Below are 25,919 nucleotides of genomic sequence, written 5' to 3'. Positions count from 1 at the left end.
GACATCCTGTTGGAGCAGACTCACAGAGAATCCTAAACCCTCCAGGGGCCCTGGGTGCATGGGGCAGGTCCACTCTGGAGCATTCCTGCACCTCTCGTCCTTCCAGGGCTCAACCTGAACTAGGGCCGTGCCTTCACACAGGGTCAGTGGAGGTCCTCAGCCTTCCCAGCCAGCTTTGGCATCTAAATTCTGAATAAACCCTAAAGCCCGGTATTGACTCCTTTCTTGTCTGGTATCTTAGGGGTGTGACATCACATCCCTTTCACGGGCAATAAACTGCGTAAAGTGGGGAGGGAAGGGGAGAGTTCACACAGTAAGGTGGGGGGGGGTGATGGCTCCAGGCATACTCACATCATTGGGAATGGTGAGCTCGTGAGTGCTGGCCGGGGGGCTGGCGTCCAGACCTAGGTACATCAAGGGGACACGGTTAGGCTGGCAGAAGGCTGCTCACGTTGCACCCTGGCGCCCGGCCCACACTTGGCCCACAAAGGCAGACCAGGGCCAGGGGCTGGCCCGAGGGTGAGGGTCAGTGCAGCTGGAGGCCCAGGGTCCTGTGAGCTCTCAGTCCCCAACTGCAACCCAACTCCTGAGTCCCAGCTTCTCTCAAAACAAAGAAAACCAAGCAGAGTGGCATTTCACTTTTTCATTTTGGGCACATCATGACCTCACTCCTCCACCATTTTGTACAACCTCTCATGACACCCTTCATAGACACCCTGGGAAGACCTGTGTTAAATGGCTCTTGGGGCATGGCCTGTGCGTGGGGGCCTCTTCGGCACACCTAGGGCCTGGGCCATGCTGGTCATATGGACCCCGGCTGCCCGTTCTCCTTCTGTGCTTGGTCCTCTCTGCTCTTCCCTCTCCCAGACCAAACAGTGTGCGGCCTCCTCTGTGGACCACCCGCCCACTGTGGCATCAGCTGCCTCTCATTCCCTTTGGACCCAGCTCTGCCCAACAGCCCCTGAGCAGCCCAGCTCTGTGGACCAGGCCCACTGTGCAATTCTTCCAGTTTGGAGCAGGGAGACCTGATAACTTCACTGATTCAAAACTAAACTGCTGGGCCCACTGGTAGACTGTGCATTTCTATGTTGAAGAGGAAGACTGGCATAATTTATCACCCTGCCCCCAATTTTTATCTTTACAAATCTCAGCTTAGGACCTACCAAATCAAAGACAACTTCTGAAGAGTTCAAGGACAGGATCTACACTTGCTTTGGAAGCAATGACAAGAAAATGCACAATGTGCTGTGCTGGGGTGCTGACGGGGACAAACAGCAAGGCAGACATGCTCCCTTGTACTCACTGCTTCCACCTCTTTGTTGAGGCATCTCCAACCCAAAGACCATAGCTGAGACCCTGCTCTTCCCTCCAATATGGTCCTGGTGTCTCGGGTCCTGCAGCTTAGTCCAGACCCTGGAGCTCTGGGCTCCACCCCTTCTCTCCACCCACAGCCAACCATCACACACCCAGCTCCTGTACCTTCTGAATATTCTGGAACCTGAGCCCTCTTCCCACCCCACACTTCTCCCTCGCTGGTCCACCCCTGCCCTTGCCCCTCTGTCCAATCTCCATACAGCCCAGAGGGCTCCCAAGAGAATGCAGGTCAGACGCAGACTGCTCAAAGCCCAACAGGCTCCCACTTCCTCACGGCGACCTGGTTCCTTTGTCCTGTGTTCAGCCGCACTGTCTCTGCCTCCCTAGCCTCTGCCCTGCTCTCCTCGATCCCTGGTCTCGGGTGAGCCCATACAAAATCTCCTCTCCCCATCCACCCACGGCTCCCAACCCTCTTCCTCCACAGCATTTGTGTCCCCAAAACCAGATGCACCTTGGTCACTGGTCCCCCTGCCAAGAGTGACCCTACGAGGGCAGGGCTGTTCTGGGGCCCAGTGAGCACAGGGGCTCAGTTGGTATGTGCTGAATGAACCAATTCATCCAAAATTGTCTGTTATTTTTCTTTTGCATATCTAAACTTAGAGTTTCTATCCTTTATCTTCTTTTAACAAAGATCTTTTCAATACAATTATTTGGTTGTTCGGCCATCTACACATATTCCATAAACAATGACATTAAAATGTCACTTAAGAGATTTCCTTGGTCCTGAGTCCCCGACTGGAACTCCTGAACAGCCTGGTTTGGGATGGACATGAAGCCTCGAGTCATATCTGTTCAACTTGGTTTATTTTGATTGAGGGGAGGGAAGTATCAGGGTTCTTTTTATGGTACTAAAATTAAACTAATAATTGGAAAACGTATCTGTTTAAAACTCGTATTCATGTAACTCAGAATCACGTAGCCAGTAGTGAGTATCTCTCTCTGAGACAATGACGTTCCATGCACTGGGATGTGAATAATGCTTCTCCAACAAAAACACAAGCCTGCTCTGGAAGCAATGGCGACATCTGCCTTCAGGATGATGTCAAACAAGCAAACACCTCTTGTCACTGTCCACCCTACCTAACTGGCTGTGGTGGGACATGTGTGTGCACACACACATGCACTGTGGGTCCCATGGGGATCTCAAGGAGGGAGGTCATAACGAGGACATCTTAACAAGGCCATGTGCATACATGTCCCACATCCCTGAGGCACTGAAGGCTGTGTTGGGAGGGGCCGTAGCAGGGGAGGTAGATGGCTGGGCAGGGGTAGGTGTGGTGGCAGTGTGCTCTGGGCAAGCCAAGCTCTTGGGGTCCCCAGGCCATCTCCAGGAGACCATCACTGGGTAATTATATGAAGTCACATTATAAACTGCAGAGGGCTGTATAGACGTGTGTTATCACCTAGATATAAACTTTGTAAGGGTTGCTATCCATTTCCTTAATCAAAAACATTCTATAAATGATTTTCTCTAATTTTCATTCATTAAATTCTGCCCTGACTTCATTAAACACTGCACCAAGATGGAACCCATCATGAGTGTGCGGAGCATCAGAGCTGACGGCTCGGCCTGGAGAGATGCCTCCGATTCTCTGTGGTGCACAGCTGGGCCCTCACGGTCCCAAGGGAGGGGTGAGGGGCAGACATAGCCTATGGGGAAGTCTCAGGACTTCCTCCAGCCTCAGTGACGCCCTGGAGCCCAGACCACATCAATGGGGGTGATAACTAACACCCACTGGAAATGCTCCTTCCTGTATTTCCCCTTTAGCTGGACACTCGCTCTTCTGCTCTGACCCAGGTTTTCAAGAGGCCCACGTGGAGATGAGAGATGGGGTGCCTCCCTCACAGGGAACCCGCTGTACCCAGGCCACGCGCTTCCATCGGCTTCATTCCCAAATGACATGTCAGTGAGCCGCACCCACTGCTCCATGCCCTGGGAAATGGGATCTACAAATCCACGCACCACCCTGCGATCTCCTAGGAGCTCTTTAATGCAAATCAGAAGAGGGTGTAGACTACGCAGCCCAGAGCTATCTTCTCCTGTGAGTGTGCACACAGCTGCTATGCAACACATCCTGGAAAGCGTACATCATGGTAAATCCTTCACTGCAGGCCCCCACACCCTGGGCCACTGGGAGGATCAACAACAACACTGACAGTGGCTCCGCCACATTCGAGACCTTCGGGTGACAGGGCAGCCATGCTCTGAGCATTGTCAGAGCCCACAGCCCACCAACACGCTCCTAGCAGTGACCAAGGCAGAAGGTGAGAACTGCGTGTGCGGACCTGGTGCCAGCCACATGGGCACTGGCCCCAGATGGCACTGGCCATGCCTTCACTGAGGCGTTCGCCGACCCCATGGCAGACGCGAGCGGCCCCGTTGCCCCCTTCTCCCACCAGGTTGGGAACCTGGAACCGAGTAAGGGCGGCTGCACGGCTTCCTGGCCTGCTCACCCTCCATTTAGTGAGGTTTTGTTTTACCTGACGACTGGCCCATCAGATTTTGAGCTTCTTCGGAGGAGTGTAAAGGCAGCTTTTCTCCTGGAGAGCAAAGAAGAAACAGATTTAAGGTTTTTGCCCTCAAGGAGATAAGCAAGACCACTTCAACTAGGGAAGCTCAAAGTCTGACTGGTGTGTGCAGCTGACCAGGGAGCCCAGTGGGTTCTCACCAGCCATGGCCACCGAGGCGATGCTCTGCCATTACGGGGACGAACGCCCGCTGGCCAGACATAGCCATGGGAAGGCCCACCCCCGCCCCTGTGCCAAGCAGGTGCTGATGGTGACTGCGCCTTGGGCTGGGGACTGGCTCATCCCAACTTCCCAAGGGCAGGGCTGGGCGCCGTCCTGGGTGGGTGTCACTCCTGGGATGTGCACAGGCCTCCTGCAGAAGGGCATCCCTGACTGCTTGTCTGAGCTCTTGCTCTCTTGCTCCTGGACAGAACAGGCTCCAGGGCTGGCTGAATGGATGTGTTCAGCAGGAAGGATCCCCCCAGCAGAGAGCAGGCATGGACCAAAGGGGCAGACATCTCTTCACAAGACTGCCAGCTGTGAGGTGACTAACCCACCACAGGAGATACAGAGAGGCCTCCCTGTCCGGCCCTCGGCAGTGTGCACACTGTTGTGTGTGAACGCTGCATCCTTGGCAGCTACAACTAGAACCGTACCTGTTCTGCTCACTGCCCTGAATAAAGACAGTTCACAAAGAGAAAGTCCCCAGGTGAGAAGAGAGGAGGTCAGAAAGGGCAGCTGGGTACGTACCGGGGAAAGCGGGGTTGGTCTGTCCGAGGGGAGGAAAGGGGGTTTGCTGCATGGCCAACTGGTGGAGCTTGGTCAACTGCTGGGGGTAGGAGGGACATGAGAGCTAAGAAGGTTATTGTCATCGAGTACAAGTCACACCAAATCAAAAAGGCAGTAACAGAACTTTGTACAAATAGATATAAAGAGGGGCCATGCGGACACATGGCAGACGCAGCAGAACTCAAGGACTTGGCCTGGAAAACAAATGGGCCGTTGTTGGCAAGTGCTCTGAGTGCCGTTCCTCTCCTCAGCTCCCTGGCAGCTCCAGCCTGAACCAGGCAGCCTTCCCCTCTCACGGGCCTGGCCAGATGAGCAAGCCTCAGACCAATGCAGAAGGGCAGGAAGGCGTATGGAGGCCACTGTGCCCCACGGCCTCCACAGGGAGGGTCTGAGAGCCACAAAGCAGAACCAGCCCGGCCTGAAAGAGCTTCAGAGCCACACTGCTACTCAGAACTCACGAGCCATCTGTGGGAAGCCCATGCGATGCTCCCTTCTGCAAACCTCGTGGGGCCCCAGCCCTGTGCTCAGCCTGGATCACTCCCATGGCCAGCTCTGCCTTCCCTGCAAGGCATCACTTCACTGCAGAGGTGACTTGGAGGGGGTCACCCGTGGGGCACACAAGCCTGCCTCCTGTGACTTCCAGGATTACACAATGTAGGGCTGGAAGGTTCCACGGAGGGCGAGTGTGAGAGCCACCTGGAGGGTGCGAAGGGCTCGTTTGGAGCCACCTTGTGCCTGCACCACCATGTGGGAGCAGGCTGCTCCTTGTCCTGTTGTCTCCCATCCCCAGCCACTAGACTATGGTGGGAGGGCTTTGAAACGCAGATTCTTTAGTTATTTTATCTGAGCCTCACTTCTTAAATAAACACTAAAAATAACAGAAGATAAAGGTAGCTGTGGCCAGACTTGGCCACACAGGGGAGCTGAAGGTGGCAAGCTGAATGCTGGGAATCTTCTCAGCCTCTGCAGACGTCCTTGTCCTTAGGCATGGCGTTCCCACAGGGCCCCGTCACAGCAGAGGGAAATACACTCAACTCCCAACCTTCTCCCAACAGAAAGACCAGTTGAATGTGGCCCAGCATAGGCTTCCAGAGCTGGCCCTGGACTCTTGTCTGGAGTGAGGACAGGCACCACCATGGAGATCCTGGACGCCAGCGGGTGGGGCCACTCTGGGCACAGGGCTGGTGTCCCCTGGTAACACAAGGATCTGACCAGGCACCCAACTTTGCCCCATCATGCAGAATCTGGGCTTCCTTGGCTCCACAAAATTGCGTTGGGGAGGCAGCAACTGTGCCAGAGGCACAAGCATGCAGATTTCCAACATCCCAGCGCCTTCACAGATGAGCCCTCGGTTGACTGACGAGTAGGTTTGCTGCTGGCCTCCTAGGAGCTGGGTATATGCTCCTAACAAGTTAGCTCAACGCTACAATAAACGCCAAACGCCCCTTCTCAGTACAGAGAAGATCATGGCTGCCCCCAAGACGGCCCCTCCCTGAGAGATCCCTGCCCCTGTCCATGTGCCCTGCGGGTGCAGCTGTGGGGACAGGGGCTTGTAGTCAAGCAGCCAGTCAGTCTGGTCTCTTCCTGCTTCCACAGACGGGGTCTCAGCGTGCGTGGATCCCAGTTGCAGCCCAGAGCCAAGCCATGACCAGCCTGCGGCCTCCTGATTGGTCATAGCTTCAAGGTAGAATCTTTGCTGTGTGAGTTGCTGGGATGCAGGGTGAGTAGTTGCTGCAGCACAGCTCCCACACGTCTATCTTTCCTGGCTGATCCTGTAGCATCTTCACCTCAGAGGTGTCTGGTTTCCTCCCCACACCCTTGGAAATGGTGACTGCAATTTAAAAGCAGCCCTCTCCCCCATCCCAGGCCTCTCCCGTCTTCTGGGGTGCTCCCTGACCTGCGGCATGGGGTGGGCCTGCTCGGGGGAGAACCAGCTGTATCCCAGAGGCCACTCCAGGTGCAGCTGTAGTGGCCAGGGGTCCCAAGGAGTGCAGGCTAGGAGACGTGGTGACCTGGAGTCAAATTAAGCTCTAAGCGTCCCTGAGGAGGCAGGGGCTAGGGGGCTGATGGCATATCTGTTGCGCAGCACATCTGCCCCATGACCTAATATCACTGGGCACGGTGTGTGTGACTTGAGCGGATATGCATTGAAGTCTCCAAGAAAGGTGTTAGAAGAGCTGGCCCCGGAAACACGGGCATGGGGGTAACTGGCAAGACTCAGAGTGCACCCACTGGGCCTGGGCAGGATGCCTGCAGGTAAGGGGCCTGCAGGGGTTGGAGACCTTGCTGAGGGCTTGGCATCCTAGCAAAGCCTCCTCTTTCCAGGGATATGTAAGTGCCTTGTAGAAAGATGGCAAGTACCCACAGGCGCCCTGGGGCATCACGGATGAGTATGGAGAGACACGGCAAGGCTGAGGCCTTCTGGGGACTGAAACTTACATGCTTGATCAAGCAAACCCCATCTCCCACTTGACAGGACCAGGAGCTGAGGGAGCCTTGGGCCCCATGCACAACAAGTCCCACCAAGTCAGGGGGGACATCTGACAGAGGGCTGTGCTCTGAACCGCCCTACATCAGAGAGTTTGAACTAGGTTTCTTCACAAGGGTGAGAACTACAACTTCCTAGGATGGAGGAAGAAACCTTGTTTTCAGAGACAATAAATGTAAAGTTGAAGCGCAAAGGCTGTCCAAAGTCCAGCTCAGGGCTGTCCGGTCATGAGGGACTGTGCTATATCCTCTGACCATCACTTGAATTTCGATGCAGACATAACACTCACACAGAGAGAGCAGCCTGCTACATGACCGGCCCCCTGGGGGTTCCAGCCCTTCACCCAGGGGATGGGGGCCAGAGGTGAGCCTCAGGGGACGGCCCCACATGCAGTGAGGTCTGCTGGTGCCTGCAGGGCCTAAGGAGTCCTGAGTAGGTGCTCTCTGCTCCTGGTCTGCTTTTTCACCCCCAGTGGGATGGATGCCTGTCACCTGCTCATGGTCTGTCAGCCAGGCTGCCATGCTACCCTCGAGGGCAGGGCCCTCTCAAATCTGTCCCTGGGAAGGCACAGCTGCAAGGACGGCAGGGAGAGCAGAGTATCCCCTGCTCTAGAGGCAGAAGAACTGCCCTGGGTTGGCTCCAACACTGACTGGCCTTGTAGAGATAGGTACGTGTGGTCTCTTTGGGCCTCCCTTCCCTAATCGGCAAAATGGGGGAATTTGTGTGAGTGAAGGGCAGGCTGTGAAGTGCTGTTCACGTTAGCTGGGGTGAGCAATCGTCATAAACTACCAGGGGCTTTCCCACCTGCTGTGCACAGGCTCCATGATTTCAGATGCTCCCCTGGTCTCTCCAGCACCTCCCTCAGATACACAGGTGAGGTGCATCTGGCGGGGTGTGCTCCAGAGCCCACCAAGGGCGCATCTTACAGGCATATCCAAGTAATCCACGAGGTTGGCTCTGCTCCCACCAGAAAGTCTGACACTGCGAAATTGAACAACCCCGACTCTAACCTCTCCTACTGCAGTGAGTTTGCTGCTCTTCTGTGAAACAATGGCCACACCAGCAAAATCCCCCTCCACTCACACACCCACGAATGTAAAGTGATGTCTTGGGGAAGGACTGAATTGGCACACAGTGGTGCCTGGACAGACATCTGTCCGGTGGGTGGGTGGGTGGAAGGACAGAGGTCAGCTGGCATCTTTCTCCTCTTGGCTCTGCCCTTAATTAGTCAAGCCACTTCATCTCTTTGGGATTTAATTCCAAAATCTTTTAAAGGCCCGAGCATGACTAAGTGTGAAGGGGCGTTCCTGCTTTTTGAGATATTTCTGCCATAAAAAAATTATACTTTTGGTTCTCAACGTGCCTCCAAATCACTGGGAGGGGAGGGAACCAAGAGAAGGAAGAAAGGTAGGCAGGGAGGAGGGAAGAAAGGGGGAGGGAGAGAAGGAAGGAGTGGGGAGGGAAGGATAGGGAGGGAGCAGGGTGCCATATCATAGATATTTGTCTGTGACTCGCCTTTTCCATTTAACCCTGCGTAGTAATATAAACACATAGACAAATACTAAACACAGACCCTAAAATCATAGGCATCTGTAAGTATACAACTCAGTGAGTTACCACAGAACGAACATACCGTGCAGCTATTCCTGGTCAAGAAACAGACCACCACGGTAGTTTAATCTGCGTTCATGTTTCTTCTGTGAAATTCTTGTTTATGTATTTTGCCCATTTTTTTATTGGGATGATTTTTGCTGATTCACAAAAACTCCTTACATATTTCAGACACTAATCCTATTTCAGTTGTATGTGGTGAAAAGATCTTTTACCCACTCTCCTTATGGTGTCTTTAGAGAAAGAGAATTTTAAAATTTTAATGCAGTTGTAGGGGAGCATAATTTGTCACCCTAAAATATGTCTGTTTGGCGTAAGGATTATTTTAAGCTGGTTGTTTTTAAGAAACAGCAGGCATGGGAGAAGCTCTGCAACTGAGGAGAAGTTACCCTTTGTAAGAGATGTTTACATTTGTAAGGGTGTCTCCCTGTGGTACCAGGAGGAGGGGGATGACCTTATCTCTAGAAACTCTCATCAGTGGAGAAGGCAAAGCCTTAAATCTGCCTAACAACCTTACCCATAACTGACTTCCCACACCCAACACTTCCTTGTCTTTAGCTGACAATGGTACTTAAGGTTGGGGGTTCAACCATTTCAGGCAGTTACTCAATTTTTCTGGGTCTCTCCCATGTATACAGGAGGTATCCATGTTATTAAACTTTTGATTTTTTTCCTGTTTACTTGTCTTAAGTCAATTCGATTATTAGACCAACCAGAAGAACCTTTGAAGCAGGAAGGAAAAATTTGTTCCTCCTCAACATAGTCAAATTCATCAATATTTTCTTTATGGTTTGTGCTTATGTTTTGTTTAAGAAATCCTTCTCCGACCTGAGAACAGAGATATTCTATATTGTCTTCTGAAAGTGCTAAGCTTTCTTCTCTTGTGTTGAAGTTCTTGATGCATAAGGAGTGGTTTTTGTTTATGTTGCTGACAAACAAATGGCAAGCAATAGGATATACTGGAGGATATGAGGAAGCCATTTGGTGTAAACCTAATCGGCCTGACCTTGTTTTTCCAAAAGGGCCTGCTGTGGCCATTGAGCATGCATTGTATATCTGCCTTAAGCATTTGCTGTGTCCCAAAGACAAGAACAAATGGCCTTAAGATAAAGATGCAACTTCTCCTACATTGGCATTTCCTTAAGGATAAGCATCTCTCGCTAGGCTGGAGATTGCTTACTGTGCTCACCTGTGACCACCCAGCTTGAGACAGCAGACCTGCCATCCTGCTGTGTCCAATGAGACAGCAGACCTACTACCTGCTGTGTCCAATAATCGCTGTACCAGCAGAGCAGTCTTGTGACTATGGTAAAAATCTATTGTGACTATTTCAATCACGTGTGAAACATGCTCTTTGAGGGTATGTAAACATTCTCTCCCCTATGATCTGCATTGGCAGCTCTGGCATAGACCTGGTTTCCTTGTCCATGTGGGTCAGATCCTGGGCTCTCTGATCTGATCCACTGGTCTGTTGTCTCTCCATGCACCCAAACCACAGTTTCAATTAATATAGCCTGTCATAAGTCTTTGCATCTGCTAGGACAAATCTCCCTATCATATGTTCTCTTCATGAATATCTTGATGATTCTTGGCCTTTGCTCTTCCATATAAATATGAAAACATCAAAATATCAAAAATCCCAGTTGGGATTTTGATTGAAATTGTACTGCATTTGTACCTCAATTTGGGAGGCACAATTTAGATATATAGTGTTCCCATCCATGAACATGGTATGTCTCTCCATTTATCTTGGTCTTTTGGTCTTCTTTAACTTTCAATAAAGACAAGTTTTTAAAAAAATCACCTTTTGGGGCTGGCCCTGTGGCACAGCGGTTAAGTGCACACATTCCGCTTTGGCGGCCCAGGGTTCGCTGGATTCCAGGTGCAGACATGGCACTGCTTGGCAAGCCATGCTGGGGTAGGCATCCCACATATAAAGTAGAGGAAGATGGGCAAGGATGTTAGCTCAGGGCCAGTCTTCCTCAGCAAAAAGAGGAGGATTGGCAGCAGATGTTAGCTCAGGGCTAATCTTCCTCAAAAAAAAAAAATCACCTTTTAATTATTGATTTCAACTTAATTGCTTTGTGGTAAGAGAGTATAGTCTATACGATTCCAATTTTTGAAAGATGGTGAGTCTTCTTTATGGTCTAGTATATGATCAAGTTTTGTAAATGTTACCACGAATTCTATAGCTGTAATGGGTGTAGTGTTCAACACATGTCAATTATATCAGCTCACTGATTATACTGTTAATATCTTCTTTATTCTTGTCTCCTTGGCCTTAACTGAAAGAGAGGTATGTTAAGGTTCCACTACAATGTCTGTCAAATTCTCTTTATGGTTTGTTAATTTTTTATTTATATATATTTGAAGGTAAGTTTTAGGTGCATACAAATTTTAAACTTGTATCCTCTAGGAAACTGAATCTGTATCAATATGTAATGACTAAGTAAAGAATTTGCCTTAAAGTTTGTTTTTTTCCCCCATTGATATTAAATTGGCCTATAAGGTTTCTTTTGGTTATTATTTTCCTAGGACAGTTTTTTCCTATTCTTTCAATTTTTCTGGGTCCTTATTCTTTAGGTGTTGTCTCATGGGAAAAAAACCTGCTAGATTTTTTTCTGTTTTTGTTTGCTTATCTATTTGTTTAACTTAAAAAAAAAAAAAGTCTGACAGCCTTGTTAACTGGAAAAGTTCTTTTACTTTGATCCCAATTACCCATATACATAGACTGACCTCTGCCATCTTATTTTGTACTTCTAATTGCCCTGATTTTCTAGGATTTCTTCTTTCCTTTTCATTCCTATCTTTCTTTTGTTTTGATTAACAATTTTTTCCCCTCACCCGTTTTCCCCTCTGTACCTTTATGGAACTTAAATAATAAGTCTTCTCTGAGTGGTCACTTTGAAATTTTTTTTTTTTTTTAAAGATTTTTTATTTTTTCCTTTTTCTCCCCAAAGCGCCCCCGGTACATAGTTGTGTATTCTTCGTTGTGGGTTCTTCTAGTTGTGGCATGTGGGATGCTGCCTCAGCGTGGTCTGATGAGCAGTGCCATGTCCGCGCCCAGGATTCGAACTAACGAAACACTGGGCCGCCTGCAGCGGAGCGCGCGAACTTAACCACTCGGCCACGGGGCCAGCCCCAGTCACTTTGAAATTTTAACACATACATTTAAAGTCTAAATTCAGTATCTTTACCCTCCTCCTGAATGATACAATGACCTACAGGATGTTTTAATTCCCCTCAGCCCATCCTACTCTTGTGTATGCTATTTTTGTCCATTTAGTTCTGTTATGGAATCCTACAAATTAGTATTGATATTGATTTTACAGACAATGTTTGTTTTCATTTACCCAAATGTTTAAATTTTAATGTACTCAACCATCAATATTTTCTTCATGGTTTGTGCTTATGTAAAGCGGGGACATGGTAGTTTCTTTGCTCACCATTCTTTCTTGCATCTCCAGTCTTCCTTCTGTGGTCACTTTCCTTCTCCTGACCAGCAGCCATTAGAAGCCTGTTGGTCACAGCTGTTTCTCTGAAAATGTTTGTATTTAGGTCTATGGAAGATCCTCTTGAGATAGAATTTTAGGTTGACAATGATTTTCTCTTATTACGCAACCATCCTCTGGCTTCCACTGCTGCTGGTGAACTCATTTTCTTACCCTTGTTCCTTTGTAATATTCTTTTTCTGACTACTCTGCAGATTTACTCTTGGTCTTGGTGTTATGTGGCTTTACTTTGATATGTCTAAGATGTATTTACTTTTGTGTATCATTTGGGATTTGTGGGATTCCTGAATATGAGGACTGGTTCCTTTTATTAAATCTGAAAATTTTTCAGAGTTTATCTCCTAGAATCTTCCCTCACTGCATTCTATTGTCTCTTCCTGAGGCTCTGATGGCATATATCCTCAGTTCTTGCTATCCGTGTCTCTCAGACTTTCATGTGCACACAAGTCACCCAGGGCTCTTGGGGAAATGCAGATTCTGACTCTGAGAAAGGGCAGGCTGGGAGGGATGCTTAACCCAGGGACAGAGAAAGGAAAGATTTAACACAAACCAGCAGCAAAGACTAACCTGCACCTCCTATTTTATGAAAAGAAGACTGTAGCAGCCCTGCTCTGGCAGCAGGTGGGCTCATGGGCACCCCTCCACCACTTGAGTTATGGGATCTTGGAAGGAACGCAGCCAGAGGTGCAGCCCATGGGCTGGGTGGCTATGGAGTGCAGTGCTGGTTACTCTCTTCACTGTTTTCACTGTGAAATGTGAGGAGCAGCCTCAGTGCCCACCTCCCTAACAGGGTTCTGGGGGAGACACAGGAAGCGGGAGGGAAAGTGCTCCGTAACCATCTGTTTTCAGGGGTGCACAATCGCTCTTCAGGTGTCCTCAGTGGACTGTCCAACCCAACAGCCCCTGGGAGTAGAGAACAGGAATCACTGTCAATATAGATCTAAGTGTGCACCCTTCCGCTGACTCCTTTTACTTTTATTATGACTCACATGTCTCTACAGCTCCCCACTATGGGCTCCCTAAAGAACAAGCTTCCTGGCAGATACTGGTGCCCACCTAACTCCCAGCTCCCTGACGTCCTCTGCCGGGATCCAGAGATGTAGGGGTGGGCCAGCTCCATCCTTCATTGGCTCTTGGGCTCTGGGCAAGTGACCTCTGGAAGCTTCCACCTCCTTGTATGAGAAATTGGAATGATGGTCCTGTGGGCTACTTCACATGGTTAGTGCCAGGCTCAGGTAAGAAAGCAGAGATGTTAAATCCTTTGTCATCAACTCTAACATCTTCTGTTTTTGCTTGCTTTCAACATCCCCTTTAACTGAGGGGGACATTAAGTCAGGGAGTGACATGGAAACATGAGGGTATGCTTGAAGTTGACTAATTTCTTCCAGAAGAAAATCTCTTCGTGGTGTAATCACACTACCATAATAAGTGACAGAAATGCTGGATGAGACAGAGTCACACAGTCACTGCTCTGTGTCTTTCCAGGCTTTGCAGCTCTCCGCATCTGCTCCCTCAACCCGAGTCCCTGCTGTCTCCCTTTCTTGCATCCAAAACTATGCTTGACCCCTCAGGCAGGACATGTGGAGGCAAGCAGGCAGCTTCCACGGCTGACTAGAGAACTCAGATCATGACTGAGGATGACCATTTCAGCTGCAAGTCCTCTCTGCCACAAAGCAGTCCCTGTGCCTCTCTGGAATGCCAGAGTGGGATAAGCTTCCAGAAGGACTCGGGTAGAACAATCCATGCGGCAGGCAAGAACCTGGAGGGAAACTGGCGAGGGTGGGGGCCCTGATGATTCTTTCTAAAGAATCTTTTCTAAAGAAAGCATTCTTTAAAACTGGGTTCAGGGGGCTGGCCCTGTGGCTGAGTGGTCACGTTCATGCACTCTGCTTTGGCAGCCCAGGGTTTTCTCAGTTCGGATCCTGGGCATGGACCTAACACTGCTCATCAAACCACACTGAGGCGGCGGCCCACATGGCACAACCAGAAGGACCTACAACTAGAATATACAACTATATACTGGGGGGCTTTGGGGAGAAGAAGAAGAAAAAAAAGAAGAAGATTGGCAACAGATGTTAGCTCAGGTGCCAAGCTTTAAAAAAAACTCAACTTTTACTCAGAAACCTGCTCTAGCTTAGGAGAAAAGAAAAACCAATAAATAAATAAGTAAAATTGGGTTCTGAGAAAAATACGTATATTTTAGTTCTAAATAAAGAATTACTCAGCTCTAAGAAATATATTTTCTCATAGTCTGTATCTGATTCAAGTAAGATATTAGCTGTAAAAAGATGGCTATGGTATATGTGTCAGTCACTCTGGGTGAAATATTTAAATTGTGTATTCAGTTATAAAATAAAGCAGTATTTCCTGTATTTACTATATTTGGGCTGTAAGAATTGAAGCTTTTAAACTTCTGACAGAACACTAAATGCAGATAAAACCTGCCTTCCTGGCTATCATCACTTCTGTCACTGTGATTTTATTTCATTCACTTTGAGGGGATTTTCTAAGTGACGAAGTCTTCCACTTTACATGCCTGCAAGAAGAGCATCTGCCACAGCTCCCACTATCCCAGTCATCACAGGGGCTCACCTCCACCTGCTGCTGCTCTAGAGGGCAGAGTGTCCTGCACAGAAAGCCATTTCATGAGAAGCAGCCAAGTATTTCAAAACTCTACAAAACGCAGTGAGGCAATTACATAACAGTTAATTTAGACAAATCTGAAGAAAAAAATCTGTGAACCTATCCATTTTTAAGAGAGATGAGAATCACATGGAAAGAGCAGAACCACCATTGATAGAAAAATCAATCAATCTCTCGCCCTCACACAGGCACACATGCCCAGACTGTGGAAATTTCAGACCAGAAACACTTTTCTGCCAGCTCAGAGGCCGTGCCGGAGATGGTAGGTCTGAGCATCTATCTTAGATCTGTTCTCAATTCTGGGGTAAACTGCCCTTCACTGTGGGGCCATACCACTGTGTTTCCTTTCATTTCTTGAGCTTTATAAAAGCCAAACATCCAGGTTTTCGAATCTGCTTTTGCACACACAGATGCATTTCTAAAGGCATGAGACCGCCCTGCCCATGTTAAATGAAGACTGTGCCGTCCAAGAAATCAGGCCCCTGACCCAGTGGGTCAGGGCATTCCATTAGGAGCCATGGAAGCTGCCCATTGCAGTACCTCCCAACCTCAGGCCCACCTACACTCGCACACGTGCTTGCTCACTCTGCACAGCACTCCTGCACTTGGGGACGGGCCACCCTTCTCCTAGGTCCTAACATCTGCCTCCCCTTAGCCACAGTCGGCTGACAGCTAAGACAACTAGCATCACCCATCTGGAATCAGAAAGTTTCCTCAGCTATAGGGCCTGCTCCTGCCTGTTCTTGGGGTCTTATAGCCCTCCACCACTGTTTCAGCTTCATGGGCAATGCTGTCAACTTCCTTGGAGTATAAGACATTATAACATTTTTTTTTACAGCTGCTGATGGTTATTTCAAGAAGGCTGATTGTGTTCACATCTTCACCACTCCTACCACTTCCAAGATCTGATTAAAATAAACTCAGAGAAGAATGAAGAGCATCCCCAATAACAGCAAGTGTGGGGGAACCACTAGCAGAGGCCAGGTTTCAACACATATCCTCAAGGGGAGGCTGAGGTGACCATGGCCCTCTGGGGGCTGTGGGCAACTACAGCAGTGGGGGGTAGGCAGAGGGACTGGAGTGAGCCATGAACAGAACTGGGCATCAGTCCACAACCACCTGCATGTGGCAACTATGCTTCCACGTAACAAGGAGAGCCCAGACAGCGTGCCTCAGGCAGGAGGAAGATGGCTTGCCGAGTGGGGACAGGTAGCTGTGTGTATGGCAGTCATCACGGCAGGTCTAAAACCAGGAGCCAAGAAAAATGGCCTCTGGGGATGTGACGAGGTTGGAGAAGGACTTTCTTCATCAGGCTTCTCTATCACTTGATGCCTATATCTGCTGATGCTTACTGAGGATTTTTTTAAAGAAGGAAAAACCCTTGGTATTTTTTCTACTCAAGAGAAATTTTCCTGCAACGATAGTGAATTGAATCTCTATTTTCCCAATACAGATACTTATCTAGTGTCAGTTAGTTCTTACAAACCCTCCTGGTCCTGTCTTCTATCTTACTCAGATGACCGTCTCTTCCCCTGCCCAATTCAAAAGTGTAAGGGTTTGCAGGACTCAGAGCATCGTGTGTCAGCCTGGCCTCACCTCCCTGTCTGGAATGGTGGCCTCTCAGCTCACAGAGAGCATGCTTGGCAGGAAATGCTTTCCCAGGAGGGAAAGGCTGCCAAGCTGGGCAAACACGCAAAATGGTTTAGAGAAGAAAACCTTCTCAAAATGGACTTGGGGTTTGCTCCCTCTTCTTGCCCCGCCCCATTTCTTCTGGTGCAGCCTTCAGGACCCAGGTGTTAGGAGATGTCAGAGCAGGCCCTGATTATGGAGCAGGAACCCTCGACGCCCCGTGTGGTGTTTGATGAACACCACAATGAAGCCACGGCCTGTCTGCTGGCTTTCACACAGATGCGGACCCTGTTTCAACTCGGGCTCTGAAAGGGGAGAGTGCAGCCTCTCCAGATGTTCAAACACCCTTTCCAGCATTCTCAGACCTGCTGGACAGCATGTCACCTAACTCCTCAGGTGAGCAGCGGCGCTGCTCTATCCCCGCCCTGGGGTGTGCACCGGGCAGAGCAGTCCTGCCTCACCACCGGAGGCCCCATGTGCAGAGGTAAACCCCGGACTGCGGCAACAATCAGAACAATTTGACATCAGGCCAAGTCCTCCACAGGAGTAGAATTAGTGCTAAGAGGTTAAAGGTTATTCAAGGTCATATGGATACGACACAGGTCAGGAACATTGAGAGAATGGTATTAATATTATTGTGTAATATTAATATTAGTGGCAATTAACAGCAGCATGCAGGTAGGTGAATGGTAACGAGAAGAGAAGGAGACAGGGAGACAGAGTGAAAACTCACCTCTGGGTGGGGGATGGCGTACTGGCCCTGGATCGTGTAGGCCTAGGAAGAGAGAGACACCATCAGCTGGAGAAGAGGCTGGCTGCGCTTGTCACCCCTGCGGCCCTCCCCTGTAGAAGAGGGCTTTCTGGTGGCTGGGACTTTCACGTGAACGGGCCACAGGCCTTCTGGTTAAAGCTTTCCCTGGGCAAGCATGTCCCTGCCTGTCCCCAGTCACGGAGGAGAAAAGGGGAATCCTCCCAGGGCACCAGGTGGTGCAGACTGGGGTAGTCCTGGTGTCAAGCCTCGCCAGTGCCCTGCAGTGGCCTGAGCTACAACCAGACACATGAGCCCGGGAGCCGAGACTGGCCGAGCCAGCGGGGAGGGAGGACAACAGCTCAGCTTTGAATGCTGCCACTCTCACTCCCTTGGTTTCTTAAAAGAACGTATCTAAGAATGAGCTGACATCTTTTATGGATTCTCTGATTATTAACCTTTTGAAAATTTAATCAGCCAGCAGAGTAAACACTTTTAGGAAATATTTACCCCAAGAAGACCAAACAAAAAAAAGAAACCTTTAAAGGTGACCTAAAACCAATTTTGCAAAGGCCAGATTAAGTAAGAAATGCACCAAAATCAATCACAGGATTGACCAATCTGTCTTCCAGCCTCAGAGGTCCAGGTGGCTGCTCTGACTTGGGGGGCAGCACGCTCAAACCACAGCCTGGAGAGGCCAGAGTGGGTCCCCAAGGCCGCACTTTGTTTCATGGTTTCACTTGCCTTCAAGACAGTGACTTGGACCAGCCACAGTGGGTGGGACCGTGCAGCCTCTCCCACCGCCTGTCAAACTCACGGCGCCCACCCCCACTCGCCTCAATGGTCCATCAGCTAAGATGCTCCCAGAAACTCATGGCCAAAAAACAAACAAACCAAACGGAGTCAAGGGAGAGTAAAGACCAAAGACTTCCTATCAGGCCTCAGTGATGTGGACCATGTCACACCAGCCCTGGGCCAGTCACACGTGGGCCTGCAGGCATGGGTGGCACAGGAGTGGAAGGAGATGGCTTCCAGCACCTGACCACGTGGGGCTCCCATGCCATGTCCTAAGTGGACACGTGGTATCCACCCGTGTCCATACTCGGGGGTCGCCGTGCACCTGAGAGGGAAACCTCAGGCCAGTCCACATGTAATCTCTGTGGACCCCAAACCGAGGGTGGTTTCCAAGCTTCTGCCAAACTGCAGGTTTTGAATCTGCTTAGAGTTTTCATCATAAACAACCCAAACTAGGAGTTAAAGCCAACCAGCCATTGGGCAGAGATCACTGGAGGTGAGGCCCCCAGCCTGCTGGCATTTCACGAGAACGTAAAGGAATCTTACCAGACAGAGTAAGTGTCCTAGTGAAAAAGAAGTGGGTCACACTGCCCTGTAATTTGTTATGGGGTCCACAGGAACTGCATCAAGACCTCATCTTCAGGTTTTGTGGAGCTGCCACGAGGCACGTGCTCCAATGTGTCACCAAATGTAAGAGACCCTGGGACACATGCTGCCCCGAGAGCCAGGCAGGTCTGCGCCAGGTCGGGCCTCTGGCTGTCTGAGTGGAACTGCATGTACTTCCTGACAGGACAACTCTTTACCCTGATTTTACGTTTCTGACATCTTTTATTCACTTAGGCAGTTGTGATTTCTAGTTCTATTTGAACTGTGTGAGCAGCTGACCATCCTCTCTGGGTGGAGGTAGAGTGTAGACAGACAGATAAAAGGTTTTGTCTGGATGAAACCTTCATCATCTGTGACCTGCTTGAAATGTAGGAACTGCTACTCGGCAGTGAGGACACCCACCAGGCCCCTGTGACCTCCAGGGGTGTGTTACCAGCACAGGCAGAGCACTCACAGTGATGGTCCTCTTCACAGAGGTGAGTCGGGGGAGATTCTTGGGCCACATCTCTCTACAGTCTAGGCTTTGTAGTGTGTCCTGCATGTGGTGGTGTGGGGACTGATTCTGGTGGGGACCCCTTGCTGCATTAGGTCTCATTCACACCCTTATTTCAGTTTGTACTGTGGCTCCCATGCCTGGTTACCTGCAGTGCAGTGGTGACTCTCATGTGACTTTGTCCCCTCATAGATTACCAAGACTAACCACTGGCCAGACCAGACTGTCCCAAAGGCACAGGGGCCAGGTTAAGATGCTAATATCCTGGCAATAGCCTTGGGCCAGGTGCCTATGATGGCAGTGACCTTGCTGCCCTGAGAGGTCAGCCTAGTGCCCTTGCTTTAGAGACAGGAAGGTGACCTGGATAGTGGGGGGTGGGCTCACCCATGTGGCATCTGAGGCCCCCCATTTGTGTTAACGTGCCTCCCTTTTGAAAAAAGTCCCATACTTTGCATGCAGTACCACCACGGTTTGTTCACAGGTTAGGGTCAAGACCACATAGGTAACTAACCTGCTAGCTGACCACAACTTTGAGGGGAGAGAAAACAGTTCTGAAGAAGGCCCGCTGTGTGTCTCTGGGCCCCCAGGCTCCCAGAGGTCGGTGAGGAGGGGGCATAGCTGCAGGTTCTCAGGTCCCTGCCTCTGGGCTTCACTTTCCGACCTGTCAAATGGGGACATGCGCACATCCCGGGCTGCTGTAGAATGATGTATGGATGTGACAGCTAATGGCAAAGGGCAGGGCCCTTGGGAGACTGAACCACGCATGCCACATGGGAGTCGCTGTGTCCCTCACTATGGGAAGCACCACAAACGCTGCTAAAGACATGGAAACACAGACCTCTGCCCTTCACCTAACGTGTGAATCCATGCCAAGATCTGATAAGATTCCTTTACATAGCAAAGAAAAACATGGAGAAAATTTTTATTTCTCTCTTTTCTTTCTTTTTTAATGATAAAGTAAAATCTCACGGCCATTCTCCTGTGACCTGGGTCACCTCTGGGAAGTCTGTCTTAACTCTCCCTTGAGCAAAGAGACACGTCACTGCCGTCTGGACGCAGAGCTCCTCCAGGCACCACTGGCCAGGCATTTGCAAAGTCCATCTACCACGCAGCTATGTGACCCTGGTGAGTGGGACAAAACGAGCTCCTGCCACGGATGCCTCTGGGCAGGTACCGGAAGGCAGGAGTGGGCACTTGGGAGGAAACAGGCACAGCTCCCTCTAGGTGGCTCTCTAGGCCCTACTAGTGGGACCACTGGCCTCAGACAAAAATTTCTTTGTAACCTCTGGCCTTTGAAGCCCCTTCCTTGTAGGAGAGAAAGGAGGTCAGTGGCACCAGACAAAACAACAGGTATGTAAAGTGGTTGTTCCCAGACTGCCGGGCCCTTCGCCATTGCTGTAACTGGGAAGGCTCTCATCCACTGGGCATCTTTCCCTTCCTTGGTGGCATGGCTCTTCTCTCACGTGCTCCCAGGATAAGCTAATTTGTGGGAAGAAGGGAACATGTATTTCAGGGGAAAATGGGACCCTAGTTCTTAACAGTCTTAAGGCCACCTGTAATGTTCCTGGCTCTTCTAACTCAGCTTCTTAAAAACGCTGGAGAACTAGACTTGGCAGGCGTCACCCAGGCAGACCTGGGTGTAGGCATGGAAACAGGGTCCTCCTGTGCCAGTTCAGGGAGAAGACGTTTCTGCATCCAGACTCCACAGGACACCTGCCTTGGCCCTTTCTTTCTGCCAGACACTGCCCAGCCACTCTCATGGTCCTGATGTCCGCCCCAGTGCCTAGCAGTGGGCCAGGAGAGCTCTGTGTCCAGTACGGTGGGGGGGAGACGTGCACGTGAGGAGGGAGAAAACCTGAGTGCACTAACGGGCAGCGGCGGGGGCTGCAGTAAAAGGCTGAGGTTGGCAGTGGAGGCCGCGAGCGGGTCGGCTCTTACCTGACCACCTGCAAAAATGACAGGGGTGGAGGCGGGCTTTGGGCGGTAGGGAATGGTGGCACCTTTCGGTGGGGACTAGGAAAAGGGATAGGAGAGGGAGAGATAGCATTAGAGCAGCTTCGCAGCGTGACAGATGTGACGATGGGGGAGGCCTGATCCTGAGCCCACCCCCGGCTGCACCACCCACTGGCCCCAGCCTCCCAGGTGCAGCGGTGCCAGGAGGGGTGGGGGGATGCCCCAGGGCAGGAGGGCCACCTGCAGAGAGGCCCCTCCTCCTTGGAACCACTGCCCTAAATACGCCCAGCCTGGGCGCCGATCACCCCACCAGATGCAGTGGGCTCCCTGGTGGTGCAGAGTTTCTGTCTCTGGATGGGGTAAGAACTGAAGATGAGACTGCGCCTGCATGGCCCCGGGGGCTGTCGCTCCACGTGTGTGTCAGCCTGGTGTCGGCCATTGAGAGAAAATCTCTCTTTCCCTCATCAATCCTCAGGAAAAAGCCGAGCTTGTGCGCAGCTCCACTGTGGGAGCTTTATGCCAGTGCCTCGAAGATTGTGCTTGGCCTGTGGTGACGTTGAGTAGACATCATTACGGGAAAGTTAGAAACATCCAATTTCACTATCAATAAAAAGGAGCCATTTTTCAAAAAGTTTAGAGTCTAAATGAAATATTCCACAGTCCTAGTGAGGTTTGCTATAATTTCCTTTGATTATTCGGGGCCAAAAGTATAGGATTCTTTCTCAGGGTGAATGATATTCTCAAGTGCCAGAAGTCTGCCAGATTTTGACAAAGTCAACCAAAGCCCTTGGTCAGAGGCAGTCGGGCCTTCCCTTGTCCTCTGAGAGGGTGGCAGTCTTCCCTGGGAGCAGAGGCCCCAGGGCCTGGCTCAGGTGAGCAAGTCAGAAGTCCCCAAGTGAGTGATACCACCAGTGAGAAGAAGAGGGTGGGGGGCCAGAGCAGCCTGTCCCTGCTGGGAGTTCTGGAGGCCATGGCCCACTCTGGCCCAGCCTGTGGCCTGGCCAGTGGGATATGATCTCAGAGTGCCCCCACTCAAGACACACAAAGTGATGAAGGGACAGGTTCAGCAGAGTGGGTGGGAGCTTCAACTCTGCAGCCTAGGCCACACCGTGTGACCCTGGACATACTGTGTGACCTTGGCCATGCTGTGTGACCTTGCTCTAAAGCAGGAAGGGCTGCTGAGAGGGTCGGCAAGCTGACTGGTGTCTGGGTGACACCAGGCTCCCAGGGAAGGCCCATCTTCAGTATTTCTGCAGTTATGACCAAATGCCTCCAGAAACGTCTCTGTGCAAACTGGAGTTCATTGTGGTCTCAGACTAGACTTGGCATTGATTGTGGAAGAGTCATGACTAGACGGAGAGTAAATGAGAGAGCATTTTCACTGCATCAAGCAGAGAACTCAGTCCAGCTGCTGCCCCCCTGCCCCAACGCCGGGCAGCGCACTCCTCGTGACTCTCAGCCCCAGCCCATCACCCCCACTCCATGGGGCCCTCTGACCCCACTGACGGCAGCACCTGCCATCCCGGCACTGTGAGCTCTGCTGGGGCCTCTTGCTTGTGATTCCCAATTCCCATTCTCATCGACTTCCTCTGCAGGAGGAGAGGCCTTCTGAGCACAGCCCCCCACATTCCCCTGGGGGGCAGCAGGTGTCATGAGGCAGACCATGGCCGTGACACCTGTGTTCTCCACTCAACTCACCAGCACCTAGGCCAGCCCTCCTGGTGTATTTCAAGGGTGTCAGACCCACCCCACAGCCACATCTGAATGTCCTCTGAACTTCTGCTTCATTTTTCCAGTCACTCTTCACTGAAAATGGGCCCAACTGTTCCCAGGTGCCATGAATCTTGCTCCTGGTGAGAGAGCCATGCCCCAACTCTGGGAGCTTCATAACGCCACTAGGAACGAGGTGTCACCTCAGCCCAGTGTTCATCTATTTGCACGTGTGCTTCAATGTTCATCAGCTCACAGAAGTCCCCTGGCCTTGGGAAGGAGACAGGGTCGTCCCAACCACGGCCCTGGGGGCACCAGCACCCCATGGCCAATGCAGGTCAAGCCTGATTCGTGGGAGCCGTGTCTGTCCTTGAACGTTGTGCAGGCAACACCACAGTGTGCGGAGTCCTGAGGAGACCATGCATTTGCTCTGACCTTCAAGCAGGGGCGGAGGAGGCTGTGACCCCCTTGGAACTGTTCCATCGCCCATCATTCTGAGGTGCCCTCACTGCCTAACAGACAGGCATGAGCTTCTTATCTCCTCGGGTGTCCCCAGCACTAGCGAGGGCTGGGCCCCACTCACCATATGCCCATGTGGCCCTTCTGGGGTCCCAGTGGCTGGAGACTGAAGGGAACAACAGCCAGCACCAGTTGTCACCAGGATCAGTGGTTGGGAAAAACTTTAGTATTTAGAAAAATACTTTTTGACCTCACAAAATATTATATTTCAGAAAAATAAAAACTATACATGTCTTTCTAAAGAGCTGGACATAGGTTTTCACACTAAGCCAAGTACAAAAGAGGCAGGAACCCACACTGCCTGCCGAAGCTTTAGTTCCTGTGGGGATGCTGCCGTGGTCGCCTGGAGCAGAGCTTCCCTCGCAGGGACAGCAGCTCAGGGCAGAGGAGGGGCCAGGCTGTGGGGCGACCAGCAGGCTGCTGGAACATTTGAGGCGGGAGTACTTCATTTCAGCAGCTCTTGACAGCTTCGATGAATCTTGCTGCATTTTGGGTATTGGTTGAAATTTAAATCTCAGGTATTTTCCCCCAAAATTTCAAGAAAGGCTTTTTCCTGCTCAGCTGGGCTTTGTTTCTCCTTTGCTTTTAATCCTTTTGTTTACTTCTCTTGTCTGTATAATTTGGGCATACGCGTGTGCTTTTCCTAAGTTGTGTCCTTTGAACCTCTGTGGGGCTCTGATGTCTGCAGGCCTGGCAGGCATGGGCCTCCTGCCTCACCTTCCCCAGCTGGCCCAGTGCTGAGGAGTCCCTCCCACCAAAGTGTGAGCCTTTCCACCTCCCCATGGATATCTCCAGTGCAGACTTGCACCATTTTTAAGACCCGACCCTTTGTGGAATGCCTCTCACTCCATGGACTATAACTCTCCATCCAACGCCAGAAATGAGGGGAGGGATGCGTGTTCTCTCCCCGACTCCCCAGTGAAGATGAAGGACCCACCAGAGGTGGCAGGTACCAGCAGCTGCCCTTCCCACAGCACCCACACACCCAGCACAGCTTCACTCAGGTTGCCTTGGGCCTGGGTCAGGGACCTGCATCACACTCCTGATACTCAGCCCTAATATGGCTCTGACCATGTGAATCCTCAGCATCCCAGAGGTGCCAAAGCCTTTGCTGTCACCGACACTAAGAAGCCACAGCCAGCGTGGAGAGAGGGGCAGGCTGGCGATGACCCCTGGATGCACAGACAGACTGTACCTCCAGCATGACCACACAGATCTGCTTGACACACTGGATGATGGCGTCGGGGGTCCCCGAGATGGTCACTGCTCGCTCTGTGGAGTTGGGCAGCATGTCCCCAGCCACCTGGACCTGGGCACCTGTGGACTGGAGAAACTAGATGTTGGAAGGGGCATGATGGAAGGAGGGGCAGCAATGTGTACTGGAGTAGCACTTTCTGGATTTTTGAGAGGGTGTGCATCGAGGGCACAGTGCACCTTGGGAAACCCACCCCAATGTTGCTCCAATGTCACCCCCTCCATGCCCGCCTGGGCACCCCAGCCCTCTGCACATTCCCTTGGGAGCCACTGTGGGCAGGTCTTGTCCGCCTCAGGACACCACTGCCCAGCACAAACCTGGCGCAGGGCGAATGATGTTGGACAGGAGGCATTTTAACCTGCAGAGGGGCATTTGCAAGAGACAGAGGCTGAAATAGTTACTTTTTTCAATTATGCGGAATTCTATCTCCTTTGTAGAGTTTTAGGTCACAGAGAAAGATGGGTTCTAGATGGGCCTAAACTTTGTGGCCCTCTTTCCTTGAAGGAATCAAGACTGGGCAGCCACCCTCCTTCTGGGGGAGAGAAAGATTCAGGCTTTCCTTGGAATAGATGAACATGTAGACATGAAGTCCGAACCTCATGCAAACTCCATCCAAGCTGGGAGGGCTCAATGTTTTTCCAGGAAACTGGGTCTGACAGTTGGAGGAGGCCCCTCACTGAGGCAGAGACCATAGCCCCACTGTGCAGGGCCTCTGTGCCCTCGAGCCACGTGACTGGGTGGTGGGATGCTACAACCTGCACTGTCCACAAGGCCCCCAACAGTCCCAGGTCAGGCACACGTCCCTCCCTCTTGCAGTGCCCGGCATCTCTGCGTGAGGCCTGTGAGGGGGTCCACACATGCTGCAGGGTTTCCCATGTTCCACTCTTTGCTTTTTGGATTGTTCTTCTCTTACAAGCTCTGTGCTGGCAGGGTCTGCAGTGACAGGGGCTGACACTCTGCTGAGGATGGCCATGCCTCCCACGAGGACGGTCCTTATCCACCCAGTGGCTCGGCACCCATCAGTCTGGGGAAGGTTCTGTTACCTCCCTGATCTCCTTGATCTTGGAGCCGCCTTTGCCAATCAGGGACCCGCACTGGCTAGCGGGGACCACCAACCTCAGCGTCACTGGGGGCTTGCTGGTGGCAGGGCTGTTGCTCATGGAGTTAATGATGTCCTGGGGAAGGAGAAAAGCACACATGTTGGCCAACACATGATGCTATTTAAACATCAGTGAGTGCAAATGTGAGGCTCTGTGGAAAGGCATTTGGAATGTGCTTGAAGAGCC

General features: G+C 51.0%; 1 protein-coding gene across 50 annotated transcripts in view; it reads right to left on the bottom strand.

Annotated features, from left to right (window-relative positions):
* Nucleotides 1-25,919, bottom strand: part of PCBP3 (poly(rC) binding protein 3) — a 280,291-nt gene that overhangs the window by 4,301 nt on the left and 250,071 nt on the right. For 13 of the 50 annotated variants that reach the window (XR_011534040.1, XR_011534039.1, XR_011534041.1 and 10 more), the window contains 7 exons: nt 25,677-25,808; nt 24,574-24,702; nt 21,135-21,209; nt 17,288-17,329; nt 4,633-4,711; nt 3,856-3,915; nt 352-404 (listed from right to left, as the gene is read on the bottom strand). Coding sequence is in view for 41 of the 50 variants with exons in the window: in XM_070597965.1 (XP_070454066.1) it covers nt 352-404; nt 3,856-3,915; nt 4,633-4,711; nt 17,288-17,329; nt 21,135-21,209; nt 24,574-24,702; nt 25,677-25,808 (570 nt within the window). In the remaining 9 variants the exon portion in view is untranslated. Of the gene's footprint in view, nt 1-351; nt 405-3,855; nt 3,916-4,632; nt 4,712-17,287; nt 17,330-21,065; nt 21,210-24,573; nt 24,703-25,676; nt 25,809-25,919 lie in introns of all 50 variants that reach the window. The other 37 variants (XM_070597952.1, XM_070597994.1, XM_070597953.1 and 34 more) reach the window with 10 other exon arrangements.

Source organism: Equus przewalskii, chromosome 27 (genome assembly GCF_037783145.1).
Source record: "Equus przewalskii isolate Varuska chromosome 27, EquPr2, whole genome shotgun sequence".
NCBI classification, from domain to species: domain Eukaryota; kingdom Metazoa; phylum Chordata; class Mammalia; order Perissodactyla; family Equidae; genus Equus; species Equus przewalskii.
Note: the sequence above shows the minus strand (reverse complement) of the source record. Positions and strands in the feature narration are given on the sequence as shown.